Source organism: Panthera leo, chromosome B2 (genome assembly GCF_018350215.1).
Source record: "Panthera leo isolate Ple1 chromosome B2, P.leo_Ple1_pat1.1, whole genome shotgun sequence".
NCBI classification, from domain to species: Eukaryota; Metazoa; Chordata; class Mammalia; order Carnivora; family Felidae; genus Panthera; species Panthera leo.
The window spans coordinates 64,582,360-64,596,964 of NC_056683.1; the positions used below are offsets into that span (position 1 = coordinate 64,582,360).

Sequence of the window (14,605 nt, forward strand, 5' to 3'; positions counted from 1 at the left end):
TTCTGGAATAAATAGTGAATAATTGATATTGATATAATATCTTTTTTAAATGTTTGGTAGAACTCACTAGTGAAATCATTTAGGCCTGGTGTTTTCTTTTACAGAACATTATTGGTGATTTAATTTATTTAATAGATATAGGCCTGTTTATATTATCTATTTTTCTTTACATGAACTTTGATCATTTGTGACTTTCAAGGAATTGGCCCATTTCATTTAAGTTACTGAATTTGTGAGTGTAGAGTTACTCACAGTATTTATTATCCTTTTAAGTTTCATGAGATCTGTAGAGATCTCTACAGATGACTACAGAGATGACTACTTTTCATTTCTGATTTTGGTAATTTTTGTTCTTTTTCTCTCTTATTTTTTATTTAAAAATTTTTTTTACATTTATTTATTTTTGATAGAAAGAGACAGAGCACAAGTCGGGGAGAGGCAGAGAGAAGGAGACACAGAATCCGAAGCAGGCTCCAGGCTCGGAGCTGCCAGCACAGAGCCCAACGCAGGGCTCGAACTCACAAACCGTGAAATCATGACCTGAGCCGAAGTTGAACACTTAACCGACTGAGCCACCCAGGTGCCCCTCTCTCTTATTTTTTATTAAACTGCATAGAGGTTTTATCAACTTTGTTGATATTTTCTAAGAATCAGTTTTTAGAGTTTGTTGGTTTAGAGTTTGCCGATATTCTTTTCCCATTTTCTATTATACAGATTTCTACTCTAATTTTTTTTAAGTTTATTTTACTTATTTTGAGAGACAGAGAGAATCCCAAGCAGGCTCCATGCTATTAGCATGGAGCCTGAGGCAGGGCTTGATCCCATTAACCTTGAGATCATGACCTGAGCTGCAATTAAGAGTCAGAAGTTTAACTGACTGAGCCACCCAGACACCCCTCTAATTTATTTCTTTTGTTCTGATTGATTTAGACTTAAATTGTTCTTCTTTCTCTAGTTTCATAAAGTGAGAGGTTATTGATTTTAGATCTTTCCTCTTTTATAATATTTAAATTTAATGCTATAAATTTTTCTCTAAGCACTGTGTTGTTGCATTCCCCAAATTCATTTTCATTTAGAACCAAGTATTTCTTAATTTCTCTTAAGACTCCTTTTTGGACCATGTGCTATTAAGAAGTGGTTATTCAATTAAGAAGCTGTGGATTTTCCAGCTATCTATTATTGATTTCTCATTTAGTTCCATCATTGTTTAAGAATATTCTCTATAGTATTTCTACTCCCTTAAATTCATTTTATTTAAATTTCATTCACTTAAATTCTTAAGTGTGTTTTATGCCCAAGAATATGGTTTGTTGTATTCAATATTCCATATGAGCCTGAAAAAAATGTATATTCTGCTGTTGTTGAATGTAGTCTATAAATGCCAATTTGATCAAGTTGATTGATAGTGCTGTTCAGGTCAACTACATCCTTACTAGTTTTCTGCCTTCTTTATCTATCAGTTACTAAAAGAAGGGTGTTGGAGTTTTTAACCATAATAGTAGATTAGTCTATTTATCTTCAAAGTTCTATAGATTTTTTTGTAGTATATTTTGATGCTCTGATATTAGATTCATGCTGTATAAAAGTTGTTATGTCTTCTTAAGAGTTGACCCCTTTATAATTATGTAATGCCCCCTTTTATTTCTGACACATTCCTCTGCTCTGACATCTGCTTTGTCTGAAATTAATATGGCCACTCCAGCTTTCTTTAGATTAGTTATGTTGACTGTTAGCATTGTATATATTTTTCAATTTTTACTTTTAAACTATGTAACTCTGTATTTAAAGTTATTATAGACAACATGGTTGGATGTTGATTTTTATTGACTCTGACCATCTTCTGTTCTTATTTTGTGTATTAAGACCATCCACATTTAAAATGATTATTGGGTACAGTTAAATTAGCATCTACCATATCTGTGTCTATTTTCTATTGATTGTACTTTTACTTTGTTGCTTTTATCTTATTCCCTTCTTTATTTGCCTTTCCTGAATTTAATTGAGAATTTTGTATGATTTCATTTTCTGTCTTAAAAAAATTTTTTTAATGTTCATTTATTATTTTGAGGGAGAGAGAGAGAGAGAGAGAGAGAGAGCAGGGGAGGGTCAGATAGAGGGAGACACAGAATCCAAAGCAGGCTCCAGACTCTGAGCTGTCTCTTGTGGTTTGCCTCCCTCTCTGTTTGTATCTATTTTTCCCCCTTCCTTCCCCCATGGTCTTCTGTTAAGTTTCTCAAGATGCATATATGAGTGAAAACATATGATGTCTATCCTTCTCTGACTGCAGGAAACTACAGATACTGGCAGAGATGTGGAGAAATGGGAACCCTCTTGCACTGTTGGTGGGAATGAAAACTGGTGCAGCCACTCTTGAAAACAGTGTGGGGGTTCCTCAAAAAATTAAAAATAGAACTACCCTATGACCCCGCAATAGCACTACTAGGAATTTACCCAAGGAATATAGGAGTGCTGATGCATAAGGGCATGCCTACCCCAATGTTTATAGCAGTGCTTTCAACAATAGCCAAATTATGGAAAGAGCCTAAATGTTCATCAACTGATGAATGGATAAAGAAGATGTGGTTTATATATTCCACAAAATACTACTTGGCAATGAGAAAGAATGAAATGCCATTTGCAGGAACACGGATGGAACTGGAAGGTATTATGCTAAATTTAATTTTTTATTGAGCCTGTTTCCCTAGGCTGTGGCCATCACAAGTGCTTCTTAATTTCTCCCATTTCCTTAGGTGAGATCAGCAAGGCTAGAAGATTTCTACAGTTGGATTAATACCTTTCTCCCTAAGTGGGATAAGGCTATGTTAAAATATTTTCCTTAATAAATAACATTCAGGGTGTATTTCAGAATGGTTACTTTCTTCAATCCCCTTTTAGATCCATAGGAGTAGTTTTTGGTTCTTCTCCATGAGAACCTGGTGGGGTTCCTAAAGATAAAATTGATGAAGTGCATGTGGGAGGTCCCCCTAAGACTACAACTTCCAGGATTTTCTCATTCTCACACTAGCCTTCAGTCAGCTACAGCAATTTGTCAAAACTAACTTCTAAGTGTTCCTACCAATGATTGGCTCTGCCCCCACTAAACTGATCTCAGCTGTGATTCTCTGTATTTTCCTGTCTTTCCAGATTTCGGGGTGACAGTTTGCCTCCTGGTTTCAATTTTCTGATGGATCTAAGAAAAGTCATTACCTTAGAGATCAGTTTTTTTTCTTTTTTTGTTGTTGTGAGGATAGGAGTGACAACTTTCAAGTCCTTCACATGGCAAACCTGAAACTGGAAGTCCATGTGTAGTTTTTAATCTGTCCATTGACTACCACCACAAACTATCTGCCCAGTGAAAATGACAGGCTGTCTCTATATATGGACCAAACTGAGCCATGGACTATTGATTGCTGTAGCAGGTAAAGAGGAAGTAGCACCATTACATAGTATCCCAGTTTCTCCTCTTGAACAAGTAGGCCAGGACAGGGTATTATTTTCATTTTCAGTGGATCAGGTCAACCTGACCTTTGACAAATGGTCACATTTTTTTAAGTTTATTTATTTATTTTGAGAGATAAAGAGAGTGAGCAGGGGAGGGACCAAGAGGGAGGGAGACAGAGAACCCCATGCAGGCTCCATACCATCAGTGCAGAGCCTGATGTGGAGTTTGATCTCATGACTGCAAGATCAAGACCTGAGCAGATATCAAGAGTTAGATGTTTAACCAACTGAGCCCAGGTGCTCCAAAGTGGTCATGTTTATTAACATTTAGTATGCAACATATGATTCTATTTTGATCAAGTCCCACATGAGAATGATCAGAGTTAAGGGGAAAAATAATCTCTACTCCTCTTGCCAGTAAAATATGAGTTTCTTTATAGTTCCTAGAAAATGTTTAGATCACAACAGGGGGTTTATTTCCTGGTGCGAGAAAAACAACCTATTTTATTATTACAAATACAGAAAATAAAAAACTGTATGTTAGATTCTTTCCTAGAAATACTGATATACAAGCAAATTCTATAGTTTTCCAATTTCTTGCTAACTTCCAAGAAAATAATATTTAGGCTTTTGTACTCTAGGCACACAATTAGTTTGAGAATTTCCTTGATATAAGTAAATATTTCACAAAATATATTTTTATAATTGAAGCATAATTCAACTTCAGGTGATAAATTTATCCTAAAAGACATCAATGATATGTTCTTATATCCCAGTAGTTGTCTTATTTTAGGAAATGATGGCATTACTTATAATTAAAGTTAATAATTCAAAAATACTCAAATTTGGGGCAGAAAGTCAGAAGGAAAGGTAGGAACAGGGAGAGGAAAAGAGAGAGAGAGAGAGAGACCTCATGTAGATAGATGTTTTTGGAAATTGTGGATCACAGAGCAAAGGTGAGATATGTAAAAATGGAAGATTTAATCTGGAATACACATGCTGCTGAGGTCACCTGAACATAAGATATACCTGAAGGGTGGAGGCTATCCACAGGAGAGGGCCAATAACAGGACAATGCTTATGTCCCAAGGATTAAGTAGAAGCGAAAGGCTTCCAAGGGGCCCTAGACTGAATCACATGAATGTGACTGCTGAAGTAAGAACAAGGGGCCACAGGACAGAAGAAACCATAACTAAACCCAAATTTGCTTTTGAAAGACCTTTTCTTAATATGGCCTTGGGAGGTTGGTCAGTTTCCTCATCTGCCCAATTCACTGTCGAATCTCAAGAGTTTGATGCTGAGCCTCAAACATAAAAAATGGGAAATCAGTCACCATGAAAATGACATAAAGGCCATAGTGAAATCTGATGAGTCTCGGTCCCAGTAATTGTGAATCAAAGGAAAGCAAAGTAATCGCAAACTTTACAAATTGTTAATTCTGTTGAAGACAGTGGTTACTACAATGGCAATGTTAATAAATTATCCAAGTATAGTCTATTCTGTGATAAACATCTGAATCCATTTTTCTGTTTCACTAAACATATGACACATTTTGTCTGTCAGTTTGGTTTACCCACTTCTGTTGCTGAAACCTGCTAAGGAAGGACAATGATCTACCCTGGTCATACTAAATAGTGCCCCAAAGAATATTAACACTACCTACCCATTGTTGAAAATAGTAAATATGATAATGCCTGTAGAACATTTAGCAAAGGTCAGGAACATATAATATGCTCACTGAGTATTATTGCTAATAGCAATACTTAGGATATTTAAAGGAGATATATTGTCTCCTTTTTACAGATAAGGAAATTAAAGCTCAGGAAAATTAAGTTACCTCATCAGTTCTGTAGGGCTAATTAGTGACAGAAATAGGAGTGAAGTCCCTGTGTTCTTCTTTCAGTTTTCCCACTTGCCTGCAAGGGCTGTGGCACTGTGGATAGAAGCAACTGTCTTATCAAGGGCTGGCCTGTATAGGGTTGGATTGTTCATCTCAAATTTGGGAATGAAAAATAGGAAAATAGGCAAGAACTTGACGGGAAACAGTCTCTGGGGTTGGATTCAAGTCAGAGAATTCTAGGAAGCAGTACTTATTTAAATCTGATTTTTGAGGTCTTTGTTATAGTAAAATGTTATTTTAACAAAAATATACTTGATAAATGTGAACTCTAATGAAGTTTTTTTTCAACTTGTTAAAATTTTTAGTACTTATAAAACAATCTAGTCTTAGGAATTATTATCCAAATCCATTTAGTTTGAGAATTTTTTCAGGATGATTTTAGCTTTGTAGGTAGGTAAAAGTTGATATTTCTTTTTAAGTCAACTCAACTTGTGATACTTTTTAAGGAAGAGATTGATTGTAAATAGAGGAGGATCTCACTCACACAGCTGGGATGATAGCATTTAGACTTTGACACTTCAATCCAACCAATATAACTCTCAGAAGGCACTCTCAAAACAATAAAGCTAATAAACAGTTGAGGCATCTAAGATGGAGACTCTTCATTCCACGTAGAATCAAAACTGAAGAATTCTCAAGAAGTGACTCAATGCAAAGAAGGAAATTGGAAGAGAAAAGAATGTGGGGAAATTATTCTCAAACATTGCCAATTAAGCATTCTAAGTTTGACCAAAATAGAAGATGATCAGTCTCAGAAGAATGCAAAAAAGGCCATGAACTCTGATTTTTAATCAGTAGACAAGCATTGAAAAGAAATAACTCAAAGAAAGAATAGCTCAGAATATTAATTGCTTGGAAGAAGTATGTCCAAGGCTGATATTGTCCATGGAAAGAGAATAGAATGATCTATCTTCTTCTGATCCAAGGACAGAGACATTCCCACACATTGAATTCCTCATGAAATAAATGACAATAGTGGAACCTTACCAAAATCAAATTAAAATAGGTATTTGGCTGAATTTGAGCCAAAATCTGATATCCCATTTCAGCCAAATACTTTCAGTGAAATCTCTTGAGAGCCAAATGTTCTTTGAAGCCAAAAGACTATATTTTTGCAAATTACTATAACTATGTATAAATAGGATGACCATATAATTTATCATCCAAACAGGGACATTTTTAAGTGAAAGGAGATGCTGATGATAATAATGCCGGTAAAATAGGCACAAACTCAGATGGTTCTGGACAAATCAGGACATATGATCACCTTATATATAAACCATTCTTGTGTAATAGATTATGATTAAGCTTCATACAAATGGTAGTGAAAAAAATATAGGAGGATACTTAACTGAAGTAAAAACTCTAGGATTATAGTTCACCAGTTAGTTAAGCTTGCATCTCAACAGTATTGAAGATATTCCTAGCTAATTTATTTCAAAATTTTCTAACAATTAAAAATACTTAAACAATTATAACGAGTATATAGAACCTTGAAATCGCAATTATGCTCCTAGCTCTTATATGAATGTGCATTTGTATGCCCACTTCTGCTGATTATACATTAGTGGGTTTTTCACTTTTGTCATTGTGGAGAGAGCAACAAAGGCCCCTTAAGCCTTCAGGCCAATCTTTGATAAAAGTAATTTTACAAGGACGAGTTGTCTCTTTTTTTAAACTTTGGTTAAAAAATAACATTATGGCCAGAGGGATCAATTAGCAAATTAAATGCAAATATATTTCTCTTTTTGAGAGTTTAGATGATGATGATGATGATGATGATGATGATGACGACGACGATAATAGACGATTCTTGGTATCCCTTCTGCACCACCTATCCCTCCCCCCAAAACACACACACACCAATTCCCTATCTCCATATATGGAACCACAACCCACCCACTTCTTGCTCAGCCCCACACAGGACTCATAATTGATATCTTCTCCTCACAAATTCCTCACATCTCATCTGTCCGCAGGTCTGTAGGTTCTACCCCCAAAGCACATCTTGAATGTGTCCACTTTTTTCCACTCATACTACACCAGTCCAAGCCACTCACCCTTGCTGCCACCTGTTTTCTTGCCACCCACAGACACAGTAATCTTCTAAAAAATGTAAAGAATATCATTCAATTCCCTGTTTAAGTTCTTCAATTGCTTCCCACTGCACAAGAGTAAAAAAGCACTTTTTGTCGTGGTTGACTGGGCCCTATAGGAGCTCATCTCCTGGCGATTTCTCCTCTTCTCACAATAATCCCACCTCACTGGCTTACTTTCTTTTCCCTGAGAGTTCTGCCCCTTCTTGACACAGGGCCTTGTCTCTGATGCTTTCTTCAGCTTGTAACAGTCTGTGCTCAGTGATTCTTAGGCTGGTCCCTTCTTATCCTTCAAATCTCTGCTCATGGGACCCCTTTTTAGGACTCCCGTGACTACCTATCTTCCCACAGTGTACTCTCTATTATCTCTGGTAAGTTATTTTCTAGAGCAATTATAGTCCAACTGTTCTTGTGTGTTTATCCATGCCCTCTCTCCTCAAACTGCATTGTAAGCATCTAGGGCAGAGGTTAACAAACTTTTTCTGTAGAGAGGCAGACAGTAAATATTTCTGGTTTGGCAGGACATATGCTCTTCCATTGTAGGATAGAGACAGCTATGGATAATACTTAATCTATGAATGTGGTTGTGTTGTAATAAAACTTAATTCAGAAAACAGGCTTTTGGCTGTGCTTGGCTCATGGGCCATAGTTTGCCAAGCCTCTCTAGGGCCAGTACCTTATATGCATTGTTTCCTCCCATATCTTCAGTGCCTAGCACAAAGCAAGTACACATATTCACAACCTTTTGTCCTTAACAAAATCCTGGAAGGTAAGTATTATTATTTTCATTTTATAGATTAGCTCAGTGAGATTTACTAATTTACCTAAGCTCAGAATAAATACTGTATTAGTTTCTTTGGGCTACAGTAACAAAGTACCACTGACTGCAGAAACATCTTAAAATGATAGAAATTTATTCTCTCACAGTTATGGAGAAGTTCAAAACTACAGTGTTAGCAGGGCTGTGCTTTCTTTGAAGTCTGTAGAGAAAAATCCTTCTTTGCCTCTTCTAGCTTCAGGTGGCTCCTGGCATTCCATGGTTTGGGGCAGCATCACTCTATTCTCTGCTTCTGTTTTCACATGGCCATCCTCTCTCTGTGTCTCTCTGTGTCTTCATGCAGCTTCCTTTCTGGTATGTGTGTGCCATCTCTCCTGTTATGAGGACACTACCCATTGGATTTGGGACTCATCCTAATACAGTATGAACTCATTTTAGCTAATTTCATTTGTAAAGACCCATTCCCAAATAAGGTCACCTTCCGAGGTTCTGAATGAATGTGAATTTGGGGTGGGGAGAGGCAGTACTAAACCCACTACAATTCTCAAATGGTAGAGTAAGGATTTGAACTTGACACCACTTCAATGATTTTCCACTTTGAAGTTATAATCTCGGCTATTAAGTTAAATTAGCAGTTAGCAGTGGTGTCCAATTTTAGAGTTATTTTGAGAAATGATGATTTGAGAATATCAGTGGATAGCAGAACTAAGAAACTTACCTTAGAGGAGCTTTGTCTAAGTCATTATTTCTGACTATTACTCAGACCATAAGTGTTGTCCCTCAGGGCATCTAAGATATAGAGATTTAAGACATTAGGGATACAGATTTGAGACATTTCCCAAAGATATCATTGGTTGAGCAAGAGAATTACATTACAAGTTTCATGGTCTCTCTAGTTAACATCCGTGGATACCATGCTTGTAAGTCATGATTTTCCCCAAAGCTTTAGACAAAGCATGTTTTCCCCATGAGGGGAGAAAATGAAGCTCTCTTACAGTCCAAATACATTTGGGAAATACCAGGCCAAAGCAAGTAAAACAGATTGCTTTACTGCAGTAAATAATTGCTTCATAGCATGCTTTATTTGTTAAGGTGGCTTATGCATTTCTAAGAGGGAGGTATTGTGTACATTTTTCTAAGTTTATTGGACATTTTTGTAAACTACCTTCAGAAACTAATCATCTGTGCCATACACTTTGATAAACTACTTTGGGTGTTTGCTTGCTTATCTAAGCACAGATAAGGTCTACTTTTCTGAAAGTAAATCTGTACAAATATACTTCTTTGGATTTTGTAAATTGGTTTTGAACCCCTCCATAATGGATGAGATTCCTGACAGGAGAGACACTGATGGGTTGTACCATGGCACTTACTAATTTATTGGTCAATTCATTTACTCCTTTATTCATTTATTTACTCACTGATTTCACGTGCACTTGTGGAGCCCAAGGTAGTAGCTATGAACATAAAGATGATCAAGACCAGAAGTCTTTTCATTAAGTCATTCAGATAATACACGTCAATCACTATTTCCCAAAGTAATTCTAATAAATGAAAACCACTTGTATTAGACTGAATTGTCCCTCTAAAACGCATATGTTGAAGCCCTGATCCCTAGTACCTTACAATGTAAGCTTTAGGACTTTAAAGAGGTTAATCAGATTAAGTGAGGTCATAAGGGTAGGGCCCCAATCCTATAGGAATGATATCTTTGTAAGTAGAGGGAGAGATAGTAGGGATGGGCCTGCACAAAGAAGAGGCCATGTGAGGACACAGCAAGAAACTGCCCATCTACAAGCCAAGAAGAGGCCTCAGTAAAAATCAATCCTGCCAGCATTTTGATCTTGTATTTCTAGCCTCCAGAACTGTGAGAAAATAAATTTCTGTTGTTTAAGCCACCTAGTCTGTGGTGTTTTGTTACAGCAGCCCTAGCAAGCAAAAATACCACTGTTAATTGTTTATTAGGCCCCTGCCTTCAAGAGCTTTATTTAGCTAGCTCTGATGTCTACTGAGGACTTACACTTCCTCTATTTGTATTTTAGAAGAATTTCAAGAGGTCAATTTGATTATAAACCTCTTGAGGACAAGGCCTTTGTCTGTTGCATGTCTACATTGACTAGCAGAGAGACAGGCATTTTATAGAAGGAGTATATCATTCACATCTCAAACTCCTCTCTGTACGATGATAATTGAGAGATGGCCTAATAAATCTCTTGGAGAGAGCAAGAAATAAAAGCAAGAGAACTATTAAGTATTAGGCCCATAGCTAGATAGTTCAAATATATCTTTCCATTTAATATTTCTCTTCTATTTTGAGGCAAATATCTTTAGCTCATTTTTCCAATGAGAAAACAGAAGTTCAGAGAGGATAAGTGATTTTACCAAAATCATGAAAACATTGGAAGAGCCAGAATTCAAACTCACTTTTCCCCTGAATATATGCTGACGGAAACAAGTAAATTTTTTTTTAAATGACAAAAAGATGATTAGAATGTTTTCATCAATTGCTTAATTAGAGGAAAGAGAAAATCTGGCTAGGCATCAGCACTTACGAAAAAAGTTGGAAATTTTAGTAGACTATGTTTATTTCAGTGACATCATAACTGACATGGCTACCAACAAGTTAGGCCAATATTAAGTTGTGCCAATAAAAGTAATGATTACAAAGCACTTGCTAAGTGCCAGATATGCTTCTTTGTTCTTTATATGTAGTCTTGAAACTGCTCTTCAGGAAAAGTAGTGAAAAGACATGAGTGTGTCCAGAGGCAGTACCAGAATGATCAGACTTGAAATTATGCTACACAATTACTGGTTGGATAAACTGGCAAGGTTTACTCTGAAAGAAAAAATAAAGATGACATGATAGCCATCTCAAATAGTTGAAAGATTTTCAGGTAAAGAGAGATCTAGACATAGGAATAGAATTAAGAGGTAGGGAGTCTTCCATTCCTGAGAGTATTCAAATAGAATGCATTCACAGAAGATCAAGTACTTAAGTACTTGAAGATTATAGGACTTGAAGATTATAGGACTTGAAATTCCCTAAAGTTGAAGATTATAGGACTTTTAGGATTCATAAAAAATCACCATCTTCTTCTTCATTAACAAAGTTAGACTTGGAGAAAAAAATACATATGTATCAATGCTAGATCCTTTCTGGAACTAAAGAAAGAATTCTCCAGGAGAGACACATATCAATTCTGTCATCACCATTTCTAAGAGAGATACTCACTAGGAAACTGTTGTTCAATTTGTACTCTTCTCTATATTGATTCTTTTATAATTATATTAACAAAATTCAGTCTCTGGTTTTCAAAGCCTGTAACAATACCTGTTTTGAAGGGATTGTCTATTTATTTTTGTCTTTATCAGCAAGAGAAGCTCATCCTTAATGCCTATCATTGGGCCAAGCATCAAGCAGAAGCTTCTTACAGTAAGATGTGGTTGGGCGTTTTTTCTTATCAGGGATCAGTCTTTCTCGAGAAGTATCTACAGTGGCTGAGAAGTGAGTACATGATGATCATGAGCATCATTAGAGGAATTCAAGTAGATAATCCATTTGCGAGCACCAGAGAAGTGCGGTTATGTGATGCGATGGGGCTACCCGGAGCCCCAAATGACAAATTAAATAGTTGTCAGGTTGTGGGGCATCGTAAGGGGGAATGAGGATAAATTGCAGAACGGCCCCACTGAGGATGGGTCAAGAAAGACACCGCATACAATGGACCCAGAAAATCCAAGCTGTCGGAGGTGTGTGTGTATCAAAATTATGTTAAAAAAAAAAATCACGTTGTTTTGTTGTTGCTATGAATACTTGACTAGTAAATGTGAAATATATCGTATCAGGAAAAAAAAAAAAACGCGTCCACGGGGTGTTCCATCCAGCTGTTCAGAACATCTTGGGTGCTCAAATAGTATTAACGCTCCACGATGAAGACGGTAGCGAGGATGATGATGATTAATGCAATCCATGGGAAAATAGGGCTGGGGACGATGACACAGACGAGAGACCAGGAAAGGGAGGATGACTCACGGGTGAGGGGTACCTGGGGATAGAGCGATGTGGCGTGCACGTTGGCGAGCGTGGGGGGAGAGGCTGGGGCACGAGTGGCTCTGACCTGGGGAGTGGGCGGGTGGGTGCCCGTGGGCGGAGCGGCTCCGGGACTGAGTGGCTGGCAGCTATGTCTGCGAGAGCAGCAGCATCACCCGGGAGCGAAGCCTCCGAGACTCCGCCTAACTGACACCCAAAACTCTCCCTCTCCCTCCTGCAGCCCCAAACTGGAGGCAGCCGAGCCTGGGAGCAGCCTCGGCGGCGGCGGCGGCGGCGGCGGCGGCGGCAGCCCCGGCCCCAGCCCCAGCCCCGCCCCCGCCCCGCGCGCCCAGCGCGCGACGCCCGGATCGCCCGAGCCTGGCGCGAGCCCTCGCCCCCTCGCCGCGCCCGCCGCGCCTCCGCCTGTCCGCCCCCGCCGGCCGAGGCTGGGCTGCGGGAGGCGGCCGGGCGGCCCCGAGCCGAGCTAGGGCGACCAAAACAAAGGCAGCATCCGGGGCTGGGTGGATGCAAACAACCATGAAAGACTGGGTTCTCTCTCTCCCCGGCTCTGCTGCTGCCGCCGCCGCTGCTCCTCCTCCTCCTGCCGCCGCCAGGAGGGCTCCTCTGTGAGGGGAAGCAGGGGCGCAGCTGCTGGGCGTGAATCCGAAAGGTGAGAGCCAGGGAGCCAGAAGAGGGGGCGTGCAGGCCACGAAAATGTCCTCGGCGGTGGGGCCCCGCGGTCCTCGCCCACCCACGGTGCCTCCCCCCATGCAAGAGCTGCCCGACCTGAGCCACCTGACCGAGGAGGAGAGGAACATTATCATGGCAGTGATGGACCGGCAGAAGGAAGAAGAGGAAAAAGAAGAAGCCATGCTCAAGTAAGCCACCCCTGGCCGCGCCATCCGTACCTCCGTGCCTCCATCGGTCCATTCGCCACTCACTCACCCAATCCTCTCGGCTGAGTGTGGGGGAGGGGCGGGCGAGGGTGCTGGGTGGGGGGCGGAGGCGCCCGCCCTGGGGCCAGGGGCGCCGGGTTTGAGCAGGGGAGAGGTTAGGGGGACAGGAGGACGGAGGGGATGCCACCGAGCGGGAAGCCCGGGAGCCAGGAGAGGATGTCTTGAGGCTGGGGTGCAGAGGAAGATTGGGTGGAGAGGGACCACCCTGAGGGTGGGGTATGCAGAAGCTGAGAAGAGCTGATGCCGCCCAGGTGGAAGGGCCCTGGGCTGGGAACAGGTTAAGGGCCAGGTGATGAGTGGAAGAAAGGGGAGGTGGGATGGATGAAGAGGTGCTGAGAACAGCTCCTCTTTTCCTGGAGTTGTTCAGGAGGTTGGGGTTACCCCAGTGAAGGGTGCCAGTATTTATATAAGAAAAATGCTTCTTTGAGTGTTCATTTTGGTACTCATTCATCTCCAGATCAAGACTGGGTCTTTTTTGGGCAGTTGCCATCTTTGGTAACCTGCCTCCCCAGCTTCTCTTTAATCTTTTAGTCACAGTCTTCTTCATAGAATACCTGTGTGAAGATACATTTTCTTACCCATACACAATGCCATTGGCAAGGCAAAGTTTTAAATAATGGGAGAAGCTGATGGGGACTCTGGCCTGAACAAAATAGAGGTTCCTCTCTTTGCTGGTTTCCAAGAGACCCCTGGGGCCTGCTCAGCTTCTGGTGGAAGCAGTACAATAGGGGATCAAATATGCGCACACATCCCCCCTTCCTTAAAGCCTATCAGCCCTTCAAAGGCTGTCTGCCCAGTGCCCCATTTCCCCCTGTCTGGGGAGGGGATGGGGCTTGTTGCTGGTAGTGCAGGGGTGTGTGACACTTCCTGTGCTGCTGCTTATCATATTCTCAAACAAAACTGCTTACAAGGTACTGGCATCCAGGCTGGGTTTTCCTTGCTCCTTAGCATCACCCATAGAGTGGAGCTGCAGGGGACTTCGACTCTGCCTTCCCTGGTCGTCTTGTATTCAGGAAAGTTTTCAACTTGGGGGTAAAGGAATTTGGAGACCCTGATTGGGACTACTTTGTTGGTGTCTCCCGTTTAGACCAGAAGGTGTATCTGGGGGCAGAGGATTGGCATGAAAAGCCAAAGGGAACCTGTTGCATCTGGAGTTAGCTGAGAGGGAGGAAGGGGGCAGGGAGGGAACAGGCGTGACACCCAGGCACAGAGCACACCCATCAGGGCCTTCCCCACCCCAGAGGATTGCCTCCTGAAGACAAGATGCTGTCACTGAAGGTTTCTTGTGCTTCCTCTCAGTGCAGCAGTGCCTAGAAGGAAAGGAAGGGAGGGAGGCTGCATTCCCAGACTGATGGGTCCCCACCAATGTAACTGCCACCCAGATGGGAGAGGGGGATATTGAGC

The 14,605-nt window shown here is 40.5% G+C and overlaps 1 protein-coding gene across 1 annotated transcript in view; it reads left to right on the plus strand.

Moving 5' to 3' along the window:
- Positions 1-12,866: 12,866 nt before the first annotated feature.
- Positions 12,867-14,605, plus strand: part of RIMS1 (regulating synaptic membrane exocytosis 1) — a 491,685-nt gene continuing 489,946 nt past the window's right edge. The window contains 1 exon segment of the mRNA XM_042939159.1: positions 12,867-13,123. Within this exon segment, the coding sequence (XP_042795093.1) occupies positions 12,960-13,123 (164 nt within the window). The 5' untranslated portion in view covers positions 12,867-12,959.